The 23,116-nt window shown below is 23.8% G+C and overlaps 1 protein-coding gene across 3 annotated transcripts in view; it reads right to left on the bottom strand.

The window, feature by feature from the left end:
* LOC129612112 (homeobox protein homothorax) overlaps positions 1–23,116 on the bottom strand; it is a 437,826-nt gene that overhangs the window by 133,861 nt on the left and 280,849 nt on the right. For all 3 annotated transcript variants that reach the window (XM_055525634.1, XM_055525635.1, XM_055525636.1), the window contains one exon: positions 16,343–16,399. In XM_055525634.1, the coding sequence (XP_055381609.1) occupies positions 16,343–16,399 (57 nt within the window). The remainder of the gene's footprint in view (positions 1–16,342; positions 16,400–23,116) is intronic.

Here is a 23,116-nt window from a genome sequence, read left to right as displayed (position 1 = left end):
TTCTTGTTCGTTAATAACTCATAATTCCTGTTTTTTCACTTATTTAAATCTAATCCTCAAAAAGTGAATATGTGTAAGACTCGAACGTAAAATTCACAATATTTTTCAATCATTAGAAAAAAATTTTTTGTCATTTTTTTAATGAAAAGAAGAAGTCGTCGGAATTATTGATATTTATTATATAATTTTAAAAATCTATTCTAAATTTTATATTTTAATTGAATAAAAGAATAACGAGAAAAATGCGATTCTTTTTGAATTAATTCCGACCCACAATCACATAATATTAATACAAATCGTTTTCTAATTGTACTAGAATTTTAATATTAAGCATTTAATTTTAAAAAATTGAATAAAATATGAAATTATTGTAAATTGGGTGCCAATACATTTTAAAACGAGAAAAAAAAATAGAGTTAACCTTGTCAACTCTGTGATACCCGTACGAATTTGTTATTCTGTGTGCGAATAAATATGCCATAACTGACTAAGGGACAGACTATGACTTTAAGCTGCCATATTACCATATTATTTTATGCAAAATTTCAGTACTGTGTTCTTCAAGATACTGTGTGAGCCAAACTACTATTGAAGTTGTATGGCATCTACCAGAAAGAGCCAAAAAATTTTAACGAATTTTATCAAACACATCGGCCCTACTAATATATTCCCTTGTGTGAAATTTCAATAGCATAGCTTTTACAGTTTCTGAGATATAGCCAAATAAATTTTGAAGTTGTATGGCAGTTACCCGAACTAGTACCCCGAACATGTCCAATTTAAATAGGGTTCTGGCACTTACTACAATAAATCATTTGTGAAAATTTGGTGAAATTATCTCAATGAGTTTTTGAGTTATCGTTGGGACGGATGGACGGACGGACTTACAACAAAGCTAAATCAAATCAGAATTCGACGCTGATCAAAAACATACACTTGAGTCTATATCTAACACCGTTATTTCTTAGCGTTACAAACGGTAAGGCAAATTTAGTATACCCTTCGAACATACGTTCTTACGGGTATAATGATAAATATGGATGAACGCATCTAAATGTAAAATATGAAAATTATTTAAAATTAGAATAACTGGGGCCTGCTTTCATAATATTCGTGTTCTTAATATAACTACCAACAATTAAATTATTTTCAAGGTAATTTTGACCGTATACGCAATATCTAAAACGTTTTTTTTTAAATCTCAACTAATCAAAAATCAGAAGCCAACTTTCTCATATTCTTAATTCAACAAACAACTTGCGGTATACAGTAAAAGTACTTACTTATTTATATTCATTATATTTTCTTTTATTATTTTTTAAATGTCTATTAAATTTGCCTTTATTACCAAATCTACATACATAAGTAAGTGAGCATTATCATCATACACATAAGCATTAAAACTCAAAAAATACAAAAAAAAAAAAATTAAATCGCGTATATTTTAAATCGAATTTAGCACACATCATAAGTATAGAGAATGTTTTGCAAATGCAATGTATTGTAACACTTAAAAAAAGCCCTAGATTAAAATGATACGATATGCTGTACCGCCTGTTACTATATACATACCTATATAGTACATAATGTAATTGCAGTGTATACGAAAGAGATATTGTAGTTGTCTTATATAATACGAGTATGTCGAATATATTTAAGATGCAATTTGCATCTGTTTTGCATACAAACAGTAGTACAACAAAAATTCTGATGATGGTTTCCTTTGTCGGTGACTCTGATAATAACACATATTACATATATATGCATTTATGGAGGAAAAGACAATACAAAAGAACAAAATTAAGTTAAAAAAAAAGAAAAACAAGAACAAAAAGAGAGAAACAATATGGCATCAAAATCTCAATAAAGATTTTTTTTTTTCTACAATAATCATGATAATTTTAAAACTAAAAAGAAGAAATAAAAATTTAAAATAAAATAATAATGAAATAAAAATAAAAATTGAAATAAGAAAATTCTTTTTTAAATGTTTATGCAGTTTTGAAATGAGTTTTTAAAGACCAGTAAGTGAATCTAATTTTTCTTTTCCCGTATAAAATCTCGATTTTATAACTTCTTGAAAATTCATAAAAAATATTCGCAATAACATTAAGAATAATGAAAAAGCCGTGAATCATTTTTCTAATAAAAACTACTAAAAAAACAGATGAAGAAGAAGACAAAATACTAGCATTCTTGGATTTTGCGAAAATTTTTAACTACTGAATTTTTTTTTTTATATGTGGAGAATGAAAAATTGTAATGAAAATTTTGATTCAAGTAGCCCTTTTGTAATTTATTTAAATTATATTCGGTCCTTTTGAATATTTTTTTAAACTTAGAATTTTGATTAGTATTAAAGAGATCTAGAATATTAATAAATGAGGCAGAAAATAAACAAAATCTAATTTCAATAAATTTTAAAGAAAATTTTAAAGAAAATTGTGTTTACTCTTACTCGTAACTTGAAAAATAATTGAGGAAATTTGGTCAAATTTCGAAAAAGCATAGTTAATAACCGTATAAAACTAATAATTTTAATTTAACTTAAAAAAAATAAATGCAAATTCGATTGAAATACATATTGAAGTCAATCGGTATAATGAAGATAATAAAGGACCTCAAAATTAAATTTAGGAATTGTTTTTCTTCTAATCAATATTAAAAAGATTTTTTTAAGTTAATTCAAACGCTTACCCTTATTCTATAAAAAAATTCATTAATTATCAAAATTTTTATTGCAATATAAACAACAAATATCTGGCAAAAAGCATTCTGCAATTTTTAAAAATTATTAAACTGTATATATATACATATATACATATATGTATGGTAAATGGAGAGAATCGGCATTTATAACTTAAATCAAAGCTTAAAGGATAATATAGTTAAATTTTCAAAGTCATATTGTAATTTTCGGATTCCCTTTATATGCGATTTTATATATGCTTGTATATTATGGTGATTGAATAGCAAAAAAAAAAAACAAAAAAAAATAATACCTTTGAATAATTTTTACAAATCACCTAAGTCAAATTCTACTTAATGTATTATTAAGTGTTCAACAATAAAGAGCGCAACAATTTTCAATATATTGTCCATTTGTAAGAACAAAATTGTGAATTTAATTTAGGTATACCTATTTAATATATATATATATTTATATATGTGTATATATAAGTGATAAAATTCTGGGCTCCAAAGAGGCTGGATTTATACCTATTTTTTTTCTTTGGTAAGAGAATTTAAATTGTGAAAATGTACCTTGTATATTACGAGTATATTGTATATTATAAATACATACATACATGTATGTATAAATTATGTATGGATTTTAGTGTACAAATAACCAACAGTATGGAATGAAAATAAAAAAAATCAGAATAAAAAAAAAAAATTGTAATAAATTTAAAAGATTAACTTTTAACGGATTGCAAATCACTTTTTTGACGCAACGCTGTCTGGCTTGATTTTTTATTATTACTATAAATACAGAGAGAGAGAGAATGAGTAAGAGAGAAAGAGGCAGAGAGAGTTACATGTGTTGTAAAAATTACGAAAATCGTTTTAAAAAATCTTTTACTTTTTTTTCCATTACTCAACTATATGTTGGCCTTACATTTCATTTGGAATCAAGAATATGTACTTGAATACACTGAAAAAAACACATATTTAAAGTACCATTTAGATATTCCTGTTTAGTCATATCCAGATTTAGTCATATTCCTGTTTTGTAAATAAAATATTTGATAACTTGTTATATTTTTGCTCATTTTTCGAAAAATAATTTGAATTTGGCTACAAAATATAGGCGTAATTATTGTAGCCCATTCAGAAATTTCTTTTACTCCAAATAGATAATTTATTTTTATAAACGGGTAAAAAGTATAACTATTTTGACAACAGTATATTTCTGAAACTCTTTTGATTTTATATTATAACTGTTTTGAAATGGAGTAGGAAATACATTTATGTGAAAATTAGTATATTTTTTGTGTCTGTTCTATTTAAAAAATATCTAATTTAGTTAAAATTTCTTTCAGTGTACCTACCATAATATGAGAATGAGATTACGAATGATGTTAACTTGAAATGATGATGACGATGTGATGCATTTGGAAAACAAAAAAAAAGATTGTAATTACTTAAAACAAAAAATGAAGTACCATAAAAAATAAGAGTTAAATTATAGCAGTTAAATGCATTTAATCTTTTTAATTTTAAAAAATTATACCTTAATTTACGTTATTTTTCTTTTAAAGCACAATATTTTAATTTCATTTGAGAAATAACATTTTTATTATGTTCAAATTAATTTTTAGTAATTTTTCACTTTTTTTTTCAAATAGAATAATTTTATTTTGTTTTAAGAACATTTTTTTTAATTTAAATTGTTTGTCGTAAATTTTGCAAAATAAATTACAATTTAATTATGATTTTTAAATAACTATGGCAATATTTCATTATAGAATCTCAGATACGAGTATTTTAATGAATAGAAGAAATTGTGGACATTTTATGGTTTGCAAACTAATTTGCAACACAAGCCTGAATAAGATAAGTTGATGTTACGCGTGTATTTTACGTAAGAAGCTTCAAGAACCTGGGACAATTCGTATAAAATTAATTTAGAAATATCCACAGTGTCCCTATCACATACTTCTTAAATTTCTGTACTTAATTTCTTTTATTGATCTTTTTGAAAATTTGCAACTTTTACTTTCAAAATTCTAAACCGCAATATAAGAATTTCTTTCTTTTTCCATAAATATCCCAATATTCGAACAGTATATCTATAAAGCATAATCAATAATCATTTTTTATATTCGTACTTATATAAAATATTTTCTGAGTGATAAGTAGGCGTTTTCGGTCACGTATACATTACAGTAGCTTCAAAAATAAAACATCATCTGCCACTGAAAATATCAAAAAATATTTTCATAATAATTTATTAAAAGAAAGAAGAGATTAAACTTAAAATATAATCACTAATATGAAATCAACATAATTATAATTTAGGAGGTTTCGTATAGATCAAGACAACAAGACTCTACTACGTATATACCCACCTAATATTAGAAAAAAATAAAAAAAAAAATAAAAAAAGGTATTAGGTCTCTTGCTAAAATTGAATCAAATTGATTAAAATGTTGAAAGATTTTCATAACAGATTTGATAAAAAAATTTTAAATCTAATTTTCAATGTAATATTCTTAAAAGGAGATTGTATGTAGATATAAGTAGAAATCAGGAGAGTTAATAAAATTAAAATAAGGTTAACGAAATTATTAAATAGCTGCCATAGCTACTTGCAAACCCTTTTTGATATTATACTACCATAATTTTGAAGTCATTTATATCGAGTTGACGTCGTCGGTGTTAGCATTTTTTATAAGAATATTGCTAGCTAGGCTTAAATTTATTTGAATTTTAACTTTTTCAATGGTTGTTGCTCTGTTTTAAATATCTCATTAAAATTTTATGTGTACACATACAATATATATAGGTTTACACATAATATTAATATAATATTATTTATTTTCTTTTAAGAGTTTTCTGTTATTAATAACACAAACACGTTTTGGTGACTGTCTGTCCACCTTTCTTTTATCTTTGTATTATTTTTATTTTTTTAATTATTTTATACCTATACAAAAATATTGTTTTTTTTTTTTTTTTCTTCGTTCAATATTTTAATAAAATTATGCGTGTTTTAGGTTTTTTAAATTTTTTTTTTATTAATATACATATAAAAGAGTATGGCTAGTTGCATTTTAAATCCATTATTATTCATAACAACTAACTACATAAAATCATTATTTTTGACTTTATTATTATCAAAGTAACTTGAATAATGATGATGACTGTGATCTGGTATGCACAATAATATTTATGTATAAATTTCTGTCTGTATGGTCTGCTGATGTATGATGGTATATAGGCTCAAAATATATTTAAAATTATCTAAATGTTAGTCTGTCAGTAAAAGGATATAATATGCTATACATATTATGTACAGGTATATTACATGTCTACTATAATTTCACCGCGAACTAAAATGCATAAAATATTATATAAGAGTGAATCGTTGAACTCTTTTTGTATATATGTATGTATGAGAGCGCGTTTACCACGTCGATCAGATTTTGATTATTTTTGACATCCGATGATGATAAAGAAAAAAAAAATATGATGGAAAAAAAATTTGTATAAATTTTTTGTTTTTTATTATTATTTTCCTTTTTATCATAATCAGGTGGAACTTTGAGAATGTTGGATCGGCAGTTTTCAATCAAGAAATTTAATATAAAACTAAAAGTAATTATAATGTATATATACACAATATGTACAGTAAAAGCACGTTAGTATACGTATATATGGCTTGTAATTATAATAATATATTCATACATATGTACATATGTACGTATGTACAAAATATACGAGTTCAAATGTGATATTGAAAGATTGGAATCAATATTTCTTGTTTAAATTTTCTTTTTTTTTAAATTATTAAACGTGATTAAAAAATAATTGATATTTCAACGAGAATGATCGATTCATTTCTCTCTTAAATGTCAGAAAATGGGTGGACAGACTAGTCAATTTAGTACTAAATTTAATCTACAAGTTATCAGCAGCGCTACTGTTGATTTTGATTTAAAGATTTCGATTAAAAAATTATGACTGTTTAAATTTTTCTAATAAAACAAAAAACAAAATAACAAAAAAAGAGATTTACTTTTTTTTTTTAAATTTATGAACTGTGAAGTAGCTTTTATTCTCGTGTCTTATAATATTTGCAAAAATAAAAAAGAAAACAAATGAATTAAAGTCAATAAAGTCCAAATTTATTGCGGTGCGGTGAACAAATTACAATTTTTTTCTCTTTTATTTCATTGTATATAATTGATTAATGATAATATTAATAAATTTTAATTATGATATTTAAGGGCACGTGTTTTAAGAATTAAATTATAAAATAGTATGGCTTCAGCAACAACTTAATTTGATTAAGCACTAAACCTGAATGGAAGCGGTTGTACGCGATCCAAACAAAAAATTGTTTTCATATTAAATGTAAATTTAAATTTTTTTGAAATTTCTGTGCTCGGATTCGAATTTCAAATTCTAAGCATGTAGTGAAAAAACTAAAAAATTATTTTCATTGTATCTGACGTTTTATATACAGAATTTAATCATAGCAATTGAACAAAATTGCGCAGTACAACTTTAGTATGCCGCACTGGCAATGCGGCTATTATACCGTTTTACTGTACACCGTTAAAACCGTATACCGTTTCCAATTAGAGTTAGTACTTAGACTGTTTAAAATATTAAAACTATTATACACTTGTTTTAACAGCTAATTTTTTGTATGAAGATAAAGAAAGAGAGAGAGAGAGAAACATAAACCGTTTATAGAAAAGAGATATGAAATTAAGTGCAAAGCTTCCGATATGTTGACCGACATAAGTCGATATAATCGCGCTTTACCTATACTTTCGTTTTAAAGGAATCTATTAATAATTTATGAAAGATTACAAGATTTTTTTATAAATATTTTTAATTACAGTATGACACCCGTTGACATTTTTAAGTATATATACGATATACAAGTACCAAGATTAGCATTTATTCAAATTTTTTATTATTCTACAAGTTCAAAAACCTAAATGAGAGAAAAACCCTTTAACCTAATTTTTAAAAAAAAAAACTTTTAAGATTTATTAATATCGAATAACAATTGCATAAATTTTTTTCCCATTATTTCTTATATCGAATGTGTATGTGCATATGTGTGTGAAAAATGAGAAATTGTACCAACTATAGAACTTATTTATGTTTTATTTTCATTTTTGCCTTAACACCAAATATGCATTTTAACAAAACTTTTATATTTTCCTGAGTAATTTTAAGTTGGTTTTCATTTTTTTTTACTTTTACTTTTTCGTTTATTTTTTTTTAACCCTAAATAAACTAAAATAAAAAAAAATGGAATCGTTAAAATATAATTTATAATAAATTGTACAATAAATTATCCTTGATTTTTTTTTTAACACATAAACACCATACCGCAATAGATAAATTACCTTGGAACTCCAAAATGACCTTGAAAAAAATTCACTAACTCTAGATAATATATTACGGGGCACAATTACATATAAATTTACATTTATGTATGTAAGTATGTAAGCATATAGGTATATACACAAAATGGTACTTTATAATATGTTACACACATACTCGTAGGTACATATTGTAGGTTGTAGGTAAGTAAGTATATATGATGCATAAAACATTGCCCTTTTGGTTTAGATTTGTTGTATTTAAAAAAAGAAGTAGAAAAAAAAACAATAAAAAATAAATAAATAAAAATTGTAAACATAAACTGTTATATATTTTAACTGTTATAAACATTCATGTATATGAAAAATAATAATAAAATAAATATCATTACCATATACACATATTCACACATAATATATGTATGTACGTATAAAAGTATACATATTGCACGTACAATGAAATTTGTATGTATGAATGTGTATACAAGTGAAAACAAAAGAATATAAAAGAAGTAAAACCAGCCAGAAGAGGCCCCCATTAATTTTAAAAGTCGCCGACTTGTTTGACAGTTCTGACAGACTATTATTTAAAGAGTGTTCGTTTTTTTTTTGTTTCGTTCTTGTTTTTTTACAATTTTTTTGTATGTTCACTAACCTATAACGGTATAAGCGAACTAATACAAATGCATATATGAAAATGTATGAGTTTTTTATTCAGATTTATTTTTTATGTTCAGTGTGTTTATGAATTTTTATTTTTTTTTTTTGTGTAACTTGCTATTAATAACCGAATAATGGGGGGTCGGTATTCGAATTGAAAAAAGTTCTTTTTAAGAGAAAATTTATTTTTTTGTTTCGTTTATGTACTGGGGGATCTACATACATATTACATATGTGTGTATGTACACAAATAAGTGTATAACAATTTTAAGGAAAAAAAATTCAAGTTTATTTTAAATAAAAATTTTTTTTTTTTTTTTTTTTTCAAATTTTGTGCATATAACAGTAAATTTCATTTGAAAATTTGTAAATATTTTGAAAATTTCAAAAAAAAAATTATAGTTATTTAAAAAAAAATTTTGACAAATAAATTTTTTTTGTGAATGACCATTCACAATTACTTTTTATTAGAAAGACATAAAATGCATGACGTATAAAATAAGAATAAAACGAGAAACAAGCAGAAACACAAATAAATTCGTATACAATGCTAGAGCATGATCACAAAACAATGGCAATGATTTTACAAAATGTCAAGAACTGTCAAAAATTATGTAATATGTTTGAAAATTGAAAAGATAACAAAATATAAATAAAATGCTTTCTGTATGGTTTATAATATTAAAATTTTTATTATAATGTTTTGGGAACGAAAATGTATGAATGTATGTATGTACGTATATGTATATATATATATATAAGTAAGAATAAAATTCTTATAACAAGGCAAAGAAAAGGATAATGATTTTGCTGTCTCATTGTTTAACAAAGAATTAATATTATATTTATATTTTTATGTATTTATGTATATTTGTATGTACATACACATAATTATGTATGTTTGTGTATATAAAAGCGAAACTTTCATTTTATTTGTATTTGTGTTGTCTGGAATTTTTCAGTTTTCTTCTGGTTTTTCATTTTCTTGTTTCATTTCTGTTTCTTATTTTTATTTTATTGTCTTGGACAGACATGAATTATTGTCAGGTTTACATTTTGATAAATTAAGTTCGTTGAAAATGTTTGTTTATTTTATTTTTCATTTTTTTTTTTTTATTTTTATATTTTGGTTTTACTGTTTCTTCTTCTGGTTTCTTGTTTGATTGTAATAAATATTATGTATAGAGTTGAGAATCAGCAGTATAGCTACAAAAAAAAAAAAAAATGGGATGAAGAAATGAGTGAGTTTTGAATTTTTCGTTACTGACCTACATTTAATTCTGACACTTTTATAATTTTTTATTTTTATTTTATTTGCTACTAGTATATTATGGAAAAAAAAACCAAGAAACGACTGACACTTGAAATATAAAAGTATAATCACTTGTTTTTCTGTTATTATTATTATTGTTGTTGTAGTTGGTGTTGTTGGTTGATGATGTATTTTTTGACAATAAATAATTGTAATTAGATGATTAATGAAAGGTAAGTAATAACCGACAACACAGCATTATTTTGTATATATAAAAAGTTTGTTTAATTTTTACTCGTCAGACATGGCAATTTACAACAAAAAATTACGTCAAAATCTCCGGGAGACATTTTACTATACATACACATAAATGTATACCTATGTATGTAGAAAAAAGAAATTTTATGAATGAAATTTGAAATTTTTCATTGTTTTTTATTTAGGAAATTTTATTAAAAAAAAAAATCTATTAATAAATGAAAGTTGTAAAAATTTAAGAACAGAAGAATTAAAGTAAATTTGATAAAATATGACAAGTGAGTATTTAAGTATATTAACTCGGCTTTTTCAGAATAGGAGTGTGTCCGTTTTATGTACTCACTTAAGTAATATTGTTGACATATTGAAGTAATAAAGTAATTACAAAACCGAAAATAATCGCTTAGTAATTTTTATTTAATTCAAGTCCTTTGTAAGAATTTTCCATAAAAATGGTCCTTAAATTTCCAGAATATTAGTTAATTTTTAAACATATTCATTCTCATTTATTTTACATATTATGCACACAGCCAAATAAATATCATTTAAAAAGGTTCAATAAACTTTTCACCTAAATATTATCTATAAAATTTTATACAATTTTTTTTCCGTAATATTTTTAATAAAAAAAATATAAGTTTTCTAATAGAAAATTATAAAAATAAAAAAAAATATAAATAAATAATAATGATAAAATGTGAGGAAAATAAAAAAAAAATAATTTTATGTTCAAGACTACATAAAACACCCGAACACTTTATTTCAATATTTCATTTTTCTGCGAATAAGCCTTCAAAATGTCAACACAAATTTATGTCAATTTGTATGAGCGCTTCTATAAATTTTTATTTTATTTCTTTTTATTTTTTTCTACATTTTTTGTTTTTTGTTTACTATTTCTGTTCATTGCCACTACTAGTTTGACGTTTCACGGGTATCAATTTTTATTTATTTTTCAATGTGGATAAAAAAATTATTATTATTATTTTAGTTAAAATGTGTGCAATACTTTTCTTCCTTGTAAATGACGTCATGGACTAGTTGAAAATTAATCAAATTCATGCATACATACTCGTATATTTGTGGATATATGAAAGTATTTAAGTGTGTATGTATGTATTTCTGTATATTTTCATATATTTAAATAATAATTTTTTGTTTAAAGAAATTTTTTGTATATACACTTAAAGTATTAAATTTATAGTAGCATTTTTAGTATATTACCGGCAATTTATATAAATTGGTGAAAAAAAAAATGTTATTTTCTTGTTAAAACATAATGATATGACGTACATTCTTACATATATGGAGTACGCAGATATATATATAATGAATATAAGCATATACAATATTGTTAATTCAATTACATATTCACAATAGCTCGCACATTACTAATTTAAAAGTATTTATTGTAAAATTTGAATTATTGCAAGAATTTACCATCAAATTTTAAAAGTGACGCCTTAAAATTGAATTTTTGAAATATACATAATTCTTTATCACTAGGCAATATTTATTCTCTGTTTAAATCATTACTGTAATAATCACAACGAAATTTTCCTTATTGTTTTTCGGTATCGTAAAAGAATATACATATGTATAGCAAATATATTAAATATTTGCCCGAAATTTAGCAAGCAATTAAAAGCCAATTGTTCTTACTTGCCAAGTGAGAAAATAGAGTGTAAGAGTCATATAATGTAATAATCGAGTGAAAAAAAATATTCATATTTCGTATCTCGTTTTTTTTTAAGATGTACACAAAAGATAATCACCATTTATTTACTTTGCTTTTGAAGACGACCAGTTCAGTCGATAGTGAAATTTTATTTTCTATATTGAGTTAATGAAAAAAAGTTCCGTGTTCGTAATACGAGTATAAGCTAGTGGAGATTGTGTTTCATTATAATATATTTCACTTATTTTCGATTATTTATTTTGAATATATACGCATATGTTATACATAATATTAATAATATTTATAGTCTGTGTTAACTCTCAAGTACTACTATGAATAGAAACAACAACAAAATTTTACTATAAAATCAGCTGATTGTCAAAAATCAATGATTAATGGCAATAAAAAATTAAAAGTTTTTCAAACAAAAAATTCATATAAAAAAAATTTTTCGTTTTCTTGTTTTGCTATGTGCTACATTTTTTGGTAATTAATCTATGAGGTGGCAACACACACAAATTAATTGAGCAATTTAAGTTTATTAAAAGCAATTTCTTTATAAAAATTTTTGATTTTGATAAAAAGTAAAAAAAAAATATCGAAATGGATTTTATTATTCGGTAATCAAGTATACTATAGGAATTAAACGATTGCATACAAAGCTATATAACTTTACAAAAAAAAAAAATGAATTAATTTATTCTCTTTTATTATGCTAATTGAGGCAATTATTGACATTATATCTTTCATATAATTAACCATCATGATAAAAATTGATTTTCATTTTGTTGAGTGCACTTACACACAAATTTTTTCCTTTTATTGATTCTCAATCAATAATTTATTATTTATTCAACTCTAATGGCTACATATAGATCGTATATACATACACCACATATATAAAAGGCGTTAGGCGATATACTCTCATCAATTTCATTTTTCACCATAATCACATATCTTATGCAATGCAATGCTATCAAATCAATATTATTTTCTTTCTCTTTTTTTTTAGAAATTGTCCCCTTCAAAATTTAAGTTTTACTATATTAGTCAAATTCAATATAACCATATGTTAAATTGCAAAGATAAATTGGTATGCGCGCATATTATTATTATTTAAAATGGAAAAAAAAAACAGAAATAAAGTGTTAGTAATAGGCCTGCATTTAATTCTGTCACTCATCACCGAAATAGTTTAAAATTAATACACAACATACATCTATACATTCTTGTTTACATTCCGAATAGAAATTTCTATGTATATTGCGTATACTTTAATGGTTCCACGAAAAATGTCGGCCTTTGTCTATAAGCCTGCTTTATTATTACTTAAATAGACTTTAATGGACATTAAAAATTTTTCTAGTTAGTTTAGTATATAAGCTATAGAAGTTATAATGTATATATAATATGTACCCATATATTTTTAAAAAAATTTTTTAAAATATTGTGTGTATATGAATATGTTTTGGTATTCGAGAGTTATGAACCCATTGGGAGGCCTTTAATTTATAAAACAAAAAAAAAATATGAAATTTTTTTTGTCTTTCTTTTAAATTTTTAGATTACAACCATACAGATCGTATACATATTCATAGAGAGAGAGAGTGTGTATTCTTTAAAAATAAAATATTTTCATTGTTTATTATTATGTGGTGTCTAAGTATATTCAATATGTTTAAAGTCTAGAAGTATATATGTATGTAGAAAACTCTTTTAATAAAAACGACTAATGTATTTGTTATACACAGTTTCAACAATATAATTTTGGTTCCCACTTTTTTCGCTCTTTATATACATACTATGTATTTCAATTGATTATGATATGAAAATAGCCTCACAACTGCTTTTTTCAACAAATCTATTATACACATTTAAAACAAGCAGAAATTACTTACAAAAAAAAAAAATTGAATCAAATGAATGTAAATTGAAAAATTATTTATTTTTTTCTCGAATGAAAATTATAATTTTTTTTTAAGTAATGAAGCCCAAAAAAAAAAAGAAGAAAACCAAAAATTGAAACATTTGATTGAAGTATCGTCGCTTGGTGGAATATGGGTCTTATTAGATCCTAAATGCATTCTTTAATTTTTTACTTTCTCTTTTCTCTTTTGTCTTTTTTTTTACTCTTTATTTTTTGTTGTTTTCTTTTAATGTATATAATAGCACAATCAAAATCTAAGCCTCCATATTGTCATATCAGCGTCATCGTATTTAATATATTTTTTTTTTTGGTGTATGATCAATGTTTTGTGTGCATACGGAATGTCTGTGATTTTAATTCAACAATTGAATCATTTAGTTTTCTACAACCATTAAAAGATATTATTAGGATTTTATGATACGAAAAATTTTCAATTTCGATTTTATGAATATTTTTGTCTTATACACAATTTTTTCTACACTAATTAATTCTATGTATATTAATCTCTACAAAGTGGCGATAAACGTCTATTAAACAGGCTTTACAGCTATTTATTATGTATAATGTTGAGATTATTAAATTTTTATATAATACGATATGTTAAGAGATTTAATATTATTGTGGTGAGAAAATGAAAATTTTAAATTAATTTTAATAAATTAATTTTAAATAAATTTCGGTAATATTGTGAAAAAATTGCATAAATTTAGGCAAAAATTTAATAATTCTTTTTGTCGGACAATTTTTTGCTTGTGTTAATTTTAAGCTTAATTCTTTAATTTTTCGTTTTCGATAAAAAACTTGTCAAGTCGAAAATTCATATTTCACTTCAATTTCACAAATCATTGAATAAGAGTAATAAAATTTTGATAAAATAATCACCCTAGACCAAAACGAATTCAAATTTGAATTGATCTTTCAAAAAAAAAAAAAAAACAAAACTTAAACACAATAGAACATTAAGGTTGAAGCTAAGATTTTGTCCGTAGGTTCAGACCGAATAGAAAGTTCGAATTATCGGTCAAAATAAAAATTCGATTTGAGTAACTTTTGCTAATAACCATTTTGGTGAATTACTAATACAACGTGTAGTTGTTTGATTAAGTAATGTGCCTATTGCACTAATAATATTAACTTAATGGAAATTTCTTCATACAACTGCAGAATAGATGGATGACGTATTCAAAGGAACGAGTTAAAGGCAGCAAAAATTAAAAAAAATTTAAAAATTAATTTTTCTCCTCGAACTGGACTCGAACCAGTGGCCTACCGCTTTCTAGGCGGATCCACCTAGTTGTTCTTAACTATAATTTAATCATCCAACAATTATTCTCAGACTATCTTAAGACCTCAAATTATATAGACGTATACTGAACCATTATATCGACTCTTTTATACCACTCTGTTAAACTTAATTTTAACCACTTGACGCTGGTTAAAGTGATGGGTGTGGTAATTGTTTTAAATAATTTTTTGTCATTTTTAATTTCGTTTTTTTTTTTCTTATTTAAAATTTTTTTTTTCATTTTGCTCCCTCTATATATTTATAATGTTATAATATCCACTGGTTTATTTAGAAAATTGGGGCTAGTGTAAAAAATAAACATACGTGTGTATGAATGTATGTAGGTACATACAATTTTGTTGGTTCAATTGATTTTAATTTTTTTGGAAGAAATGAATATAAAAATAAAATCAGAGAAAAAAGTGGCCATATATACGCATATTGTGTAATGTATGTTTGTATGTCAACATTTAACGCAATTGAAGTAAAACGCTTTGTTTATAATAATGCGCTAGCACTTAACATTTAATGAATGTATTATGAATATTCAAACTTGTGTACATACAGACTATGTGAATATTTTTGATTTATGACTTATGAGTAAAAACTATAGAAAAACTGCAGGTTTTTTTGTCCCAGCTTCAGGAAAATCATTCGTACAGAATGTGAATAACTAAAAATTATTTGGAAGCAAACGCAATAATTATTAAGAGTACAATTATTACAAAATATTTGAGCACCTTACTCCATTTCAAAGAAAATCATTAGAAAATCACTTAAACTCACAAAATATAAAGTTGTATGCGTTTTTTAATTCATAATTATTGAAATCTTTAAAATGATTTGTTTTCTCGCGCGTATCCAATTGATCTTATGGACATATCAGACAAATGTGCCCATGGTTTGTCCTCAAATATTATATAATTGAGATTTACTCATATAATTACTGTAAAATACTGTTTGATTTACAATATCGGAATGGTTAGGCTTGAAACTTAATTGCTGGGTTTTAGAAGCTAGCATTCCAGACTTTAAGTTACAATTTTGGTCCATTTTTAACACAATATTTTCAATATATTATTAAAACCAAGAGAATAATGTTTTTTCATTCTAAAATTATAAGTACCAATCTAAGAAAACTAAAACAAAACTACCTTTTAAAAAATTTTCACACATAGAAATCAAACTGTTAGTAATTGGAAATTTGACTTACCGTTACCATTGTAGGTTAGTTCTGAGTCATTGCTTTGTGATGATAAGAACTTACCATCTGAAAATAAAAATAAAATAAAAATTGATTTTAAAAGATTTTCATTTCAAGTTAAAAAAAAAAAAAATAATAAAATATTTTTGTAATTCTATATGAAGTATAATAAGAAATAAATATCTTATGTATTCATTGTACATAATAATGATATTTTCATTTTGAGGTTATGTCTTAAGTCAAAATTTAATACCAAAAAAAAAAATAATAATAATTTGCCCAACAGATCAACTAAATCATCATCATACACTAAGCAAATATCCGATTACTAAAATCCAATGCTTTTTTTTATTATTTTAATTTAAATGTCTGAGACTTTCTAAAAGACAAAAAAAAAAAATTATAAAATATGTTTTTAATCCGTCATTTCATTAAATAACAAATCAAACCGAAATATAAAGTTATTGTAGATATGTGAATTCCTAAATTTTTTTTTAAAGAACATTACAGTTGAACTTTTATATTTAATGCTAAAAATTTTCAACAATTCCATGTAATTTGTTAAAGATTTAGAGGATTTTAAGACACTAGAAGAAATTATTAAAAATTTTTACAATACTATGAAAATATTTAGCACCCTAACAAGATTATCGAATTCGGAATGGTTTGGTTATTTGCAAGTAGCATTTTAGACGAGATACTTGAGTTTTCTTGTGTTCCCGAACCTATACAGTATAACCTCTTCTTGGGTTATATTATATTATTACGACATACCGTAATCCCCAATGTAGCCTTATAAAAAAGCCTCCATGAATCGTTTTAGGCATGATATTTAGATCGAAAGCATAACCGATTCCTTTCTTATGTTGTATTCTATATATAATAAAAGAAGAGACAGCTTAACAGCTTATTACTACTTGATAAGTTCGCGATTGCTATGGTAATTGTACAATTTATACTTGCACTTAATGTACTTAGTATGTTTGTGAAGCATGTTTTTAAAATTTTGATTTCCTTATAGTGATTTTGGGTCTTTTTGTAAAATTACAAATTCCACAACACCGTTAATGATCCGAAATTATATTGCAATAATTTGGCAAATCAATTTACATACATATGTTGTGTATATTGAAATATATTGCGCTATTAGACTAGTCTTTAAGAATCAAATGCAATTCAAAGTTTTACAATTGAAATACATGTTTCTTACCGCACTGTAGATATACTTAGAAAATATTACAGGATATTCCAATAAAATTTCAATTATTAGAATAAAATAAGGAATTTAGAATGTAAATTTAAGAATAAGAATGACGGTCGGACTGTTCTAAGTAATCCAATGTGTTTATAATAATATGATTTTCATGACAGTTTTAATTCTTTTTGGTTTTTTTACAAAAAAAAAAAAATCTGAATAAAAAATTCTGATCAACCTGTTTTTTTTTTTTTTTTTTTGGATATTTTCTATAGACATTTGCCTTCATATTTCTTTGAATTTTTAACATTTTGTCTGATACATCTTAAATCATTAAATCAAAAACAAAAAAAAAAAATATTGTATTTAATAAAAAAATTCTGAATTTTTTTTTTTTGTAACCAAAAAAACCACAAATTTAAAGAGAATAAGATTATCAAAAATCCAGATGGATCTCTAAAAAATATTTTTTCCAAAGAAAAATAATACCACAAAATTTATAAAAATTCGATAACATTTCCAAAAAAAATTAAAATAAAAGTTAAGAAGCAAAGATATGCTGCCTTTTTTTTTTGCTTTTTGTTATGTTATGTTTGTTGAATTTTGAAAGATGAAATCATTGAAATCATCAATTTTCAACATCGTCTCATTATACAAACTAATGTTACATGTAGGTATACATAACTCTGTTACAGTCTTACCTGATTACTATGAGCATATTTGTACATACAAAAGTTATTTTATGTATGTACACACAAAAAGACAGTCACAGCATATAGCATTATAACATTTTCGGCTATATGTACAGGAGAGTGTGGAGAAATGAAATTGGTTGCATCAAAGAAAACAAAAAAAAAAACAAAGAATTGAAAATGAAACCAACAAAAATAACAACCATTAGCAGCAGTAAACAACAAACGAAAAATAAAAAAAAAAAAAAAACAGGTTACAATAGTAGTATAGATTGAAAGATTTAATAATCATCGATCATTATTCTCCGAAATGAAGCCAAATATAAGATTTTTGTCGTTTTTTCTTGATTTTGTCTTAACAATAAGAGATATTTGATGTAATGCTTCAGATATGATTTATGTATGTATGAATGTATGTGCATATATCTAAAATATAGCTGATACTCGTATATACAAAAACATCTTTAAACTGAAAAAAAAAAATTTTAATTTGAAATTTAGTTTAAAAAAAAAGTAAAACGAATTGATACAAAAATTACTAAATTAACTAACTAGATTCAATGTATAGTAAGATAAGTGATCTTTAAAATGATCTTTAACTATATATGTATGTATAGAGGTACATATTGCGATTATATTAAATATATTAAAAGATTTAGATGATCTTTAAGCCATTTAAGAAATAAACTATATAAGCAATCACGATACAATAATACCGTAAAAAAAAAGAAATCGTTATTTCTTAATTAATCTGGAACAAGTATGGATAAATGTAATTCAAATGATTTAATCCGCAAAATCTTCCAATTTATTCATAATTTTCAGATTGTTATACTTGAAATGGGTGATTTTTACAAAGCCTCAGCTAGTTTATTTGAAACCTAATTAGTATGTTATTGAAGTAATAAATGTTGTGATCACTAATATCCTTTTAGTATACGAAACTATTTTACTAAATTAAAATCTACATTACAGACACTGCATAAAATTAAGAAATACATTTAATAAGAAGTTAAATTCACAATTAAACTATTGAATTATTTCAGGGATATTATTTATTTATTTATTTTCCTTATTTTTTACATAAAGGCTTAAAACTTAAAATAAAAATGAGGTTGGTCCTATCTATATTGCCATTATAGGGCAGGTGACAAAGTGCCACATATATACAAATTTATATTTACTTAATTCAAAAATTTGTTTGTGGTGGGGATCACCATGAAAAGCTATTCAAGCAACAAAAATTCAAAAATCAAAATAAAAAAAAAAAGAAACAGGAAATTTACAATTTATACACAATTAAAAACTTAATTCAAATATAATCTTTGAAATCAAATTAATTCAGCCAAATAAAAGTTCAATTTCTCTGTGGTCGAAATTATATAATCATTTTTTAAAAGATGCTTATTACAAAACTGACAAAATTCGAATTCTTATGAAATCCACTGGTAATAAATAACATATTTTTAGCGTAATCGACATGTAGAAATGAGAAAAATTACATAGTCTAGCACTTGGAACAACTATGCCATATTCTAATTGCTTACTCTTTGATTATAATTAGAATAAAATCTTTGTACCAATTAGGCAGACCGCACAAAAAAAATTTTTTTAAAATTTAAAAAAATATTGGTGATAAAGAGGGAAAACTTTATATGTATGAAATTGGTATTAGAATTAATTAGGTGTAATGTTGAGCAACATTTTTTGAACAATCAAAATTGTGCAACATTAATAAACTCTTTAATAAAATTATAATTTGTTCATTTAATTAATTTTTTAATACGTAATATAACAGTAACACAATATAATACTGTTATATTGTATTATATTGTGTTACTGTTATATTGTATTATATTGTAAGAAGCCTCTTAGTGTTATCTTCAGCAAGAAGAACATTTACAAAATGTTAATTTTACCAACATTGTAAATTATTTTATTGGAATTTAAACAAGTGTCATGCTCCAATTTAATGATATTAACTATAATGTTATAACAGTTCATAAAGGACACAATTACTGTATGTATAAGAAAATAAAAATTGATTACTATTAAAATATCACCTTTACAAAAAAATTTTATTTCACTCAATTCAAATTACATACTTTGTTATTAAAACAAAAAATATTTTTTTACATATTTTTTTAAAAGCAAAAATAATAAATTTGAATAAAATCATGTTCTATAAATAAATCAATTAAATAACATTTCTATAATTTTTCTTTTCTTTGCATTTTATCAACAATTTTAAACAAAAATTTTTTTACATAATTTTCATATATGGGAAGCATATAAAAGGAAGCTAATGAAAAAAAAAAACAATAAAATAATCGCTTAAAATGAATAAATTTGAAAATTGTTTTTTTTTTATTTCTTTTATCTTAATTTTAACCCAATCAGACATTGTCTGACTCTAAAATAATTACAATTGCACACTTAAATTATTTTCGCTCTCTCTATATTACAATATTATATACAATAAAATTTAAGTAAAGACGACAAAACAAGTGCAAAATATTTAATTCTTAGTCCAGACATTCGTTTACTTACATATATACATACAAATGTATGTAAACTGTTATACATATATAAATTACAATGCAAGTACAAAGATATGCATATTTTTCAACATGTTAACATCACTATATTCACATTAACATAAGTATAATATATGTATAACAATTTTCATATAGTGTATAAAAGTTAACAAATAATATGCAAAATATTACGAATAGCGCCATTATTATTAGTAGACTAAAATTTTTAATATAGGTACATATATATATATATATATATATTTTTTTATTCGCTCTAGTCATAGTGTAATAACGCATATTTACATTTTTTTTTTTGTGTAAAATAAAACCTTTATAAAAAAAAAAAACAAGAAACAAAAAATTTTTAAAACAAAAAATAAAATAGCAAAATTTTCTTGAATAGAATTAAAAATTTTATATAAGAGAAATAAGAAGCTGCAGTAAATAAATTACAAAAAAAAACAAAAATGAAGAAAAAAAAAACAACGAAAACGACAACACTTAAGATGCAAAATAATGTAAACTACGAGTATAAATAATCCACTTTGCATACCATTTAAAACAATTTAAATTATCTGAAAAATTTCTATTTAAAAGTAGAAAAGAAAAATTTTTTTTATATAAAATATTTTTAAGTCAAGTTTTAAGCAAAATTGATGAAGGAAGCTTGAAATAAGCAATCATTGTACATACACGTATACACAAAATTACATTGAATATTATAGTGTAGAGACAGTGTGTATGCATTGCATATTATAGACTGCAATTAAATCGTTTCAGGTCTTTTGTTTAAGATTTACTATACAAATGTACACTAGGATGTTATTTAGCACATAAAATAGTTTTTTTTGATTACATTCTTCTATTATTTTCTGGTTTTTTTGCTATTTGAATGGTGGATTTTAAATTATTTTCAATATATATTATAATATAACAGATAACATAACATTGCAATGTGTCGTCTTCATGACATTCAGATATTTTTCTGTCCAATAATTAATATCTTAACTGCCATTTGTGAGACGTTGTTGTTTTCATTTTTTTTTCTTTTTTTTTGATTTTTCTCTTTTTACTATATTAACAATTAATATAGAGAAACTACAAAGTATTCTGATTATTTGTTTTTTTCATTTTATTATTTTGTATAATTTTTTTTTTTTAACTATTAAAGAGAAGAGTTTACTATCAATTTATTGTATAATACTCGTATGTAAGTATATGAGAGTTAAGGAAAACAAAAAGGGTTCAGCAATTATAATTATCAGTATTATTTTTAGAAAGATGTCGCCTTTTGAATACTCATATCTTGAATTCTTTATATATTATATTTCATTCTTTTGATCTAGGAATCTATCTATAGCCAGCACATACCATAGAATATATAGGTACGTATATAAGTTAATTTAAAAATATAATATAAAATAATATAATTCGTAAAAGTACGTCATCCTTTTAGAGGATAAGAAAAAAAGAAAAACCAAAATTAATATTTTGAGAATACAATAAGAAACATTTAATGAACAAACACCTGCAAATATAAATTTTTACACCAAAAAACCCACAAAAAAAAACAACAACAACAAAATATTCTACATTAGATGAAGTTAAAACAGAAATAAAAAAAATAAGCAACAAATAAACTGAAACACAAAATTTCTTTCAAAATTAATAGAAATAAATGTCAGTCGTTAATTTTTATCAAGGACTTTAATGCATTTTGTTGTTTTTCAGTTTTTCCTTTAATATTTTTCCTCTACTTTTGTTCTGTCGTTTTTTTTTTTATTGTTGTAATACTCTTATTAATATTTTTTTTTTTGGAAAGTGTCAAGATTTTGTTTCTCTTGTCGTTTGCAAAACAAAAACAAAGAAATAAAGAATTCAAAAAAAAAAATTGAGTTAGAAAAGTTTTTTAACAAAAATAAAATGGAAAAATTGTTTCAATTTCATTAGAGATCTAGTAAAAAAAAAAATAAGAATAAACAAGGAGACGGAGAATAACAAAATACACACAAAACAATCATAAAATGAAATCATAAAATGGAAAGGAAAACATTTTGAACAGAAAACGACAAAAAAAAAAAATTTTTTTTTTTTTTTTTCTGAAGAACAAATTGAAATGGTTTGTTAAGCAACAACTTAATTCATAAAGATTTATATATGATTTTGTTTTCCTCTTTTTAGCACTTTTCCAAAAAATTTTTTGAAAAAAGTGCTTATTAGTTTCACTCTGTCCGTCCGTCCGTCCGTCCGTCCGTCCGTCCGTCCGTCCGTCCGTCCGTCCGTCCGTCCGTCCGTCCGTGGACACTTTTTTTGTTTACAAAACTTCTACACCCTTGAAGATAGAAAGCTGAAATTTTAT

Source organism: Condylostylus longicornis, unplaced genomic scaffold (genome assembly GCF_029603195.1).
Source record: "Condylostylus longicornis isolate FDR11 unplaced genomic scaffold, ASM2960319v2 ptg000055l, whole genome shotgun sequence".
In the NCBI taxonomy this organism is placed as follows: domain Eukaryota; kingdom Metazoa; phylum Arthropoda; class Insecta; order Diptera; family Dolichopodidae; genus Condylostylus; species Condylostylus longicornis.
Note: the sequence above shows the minus strand (reverse complement) of the source record. Positions and strands in the feature narration are given on the sequence as shown.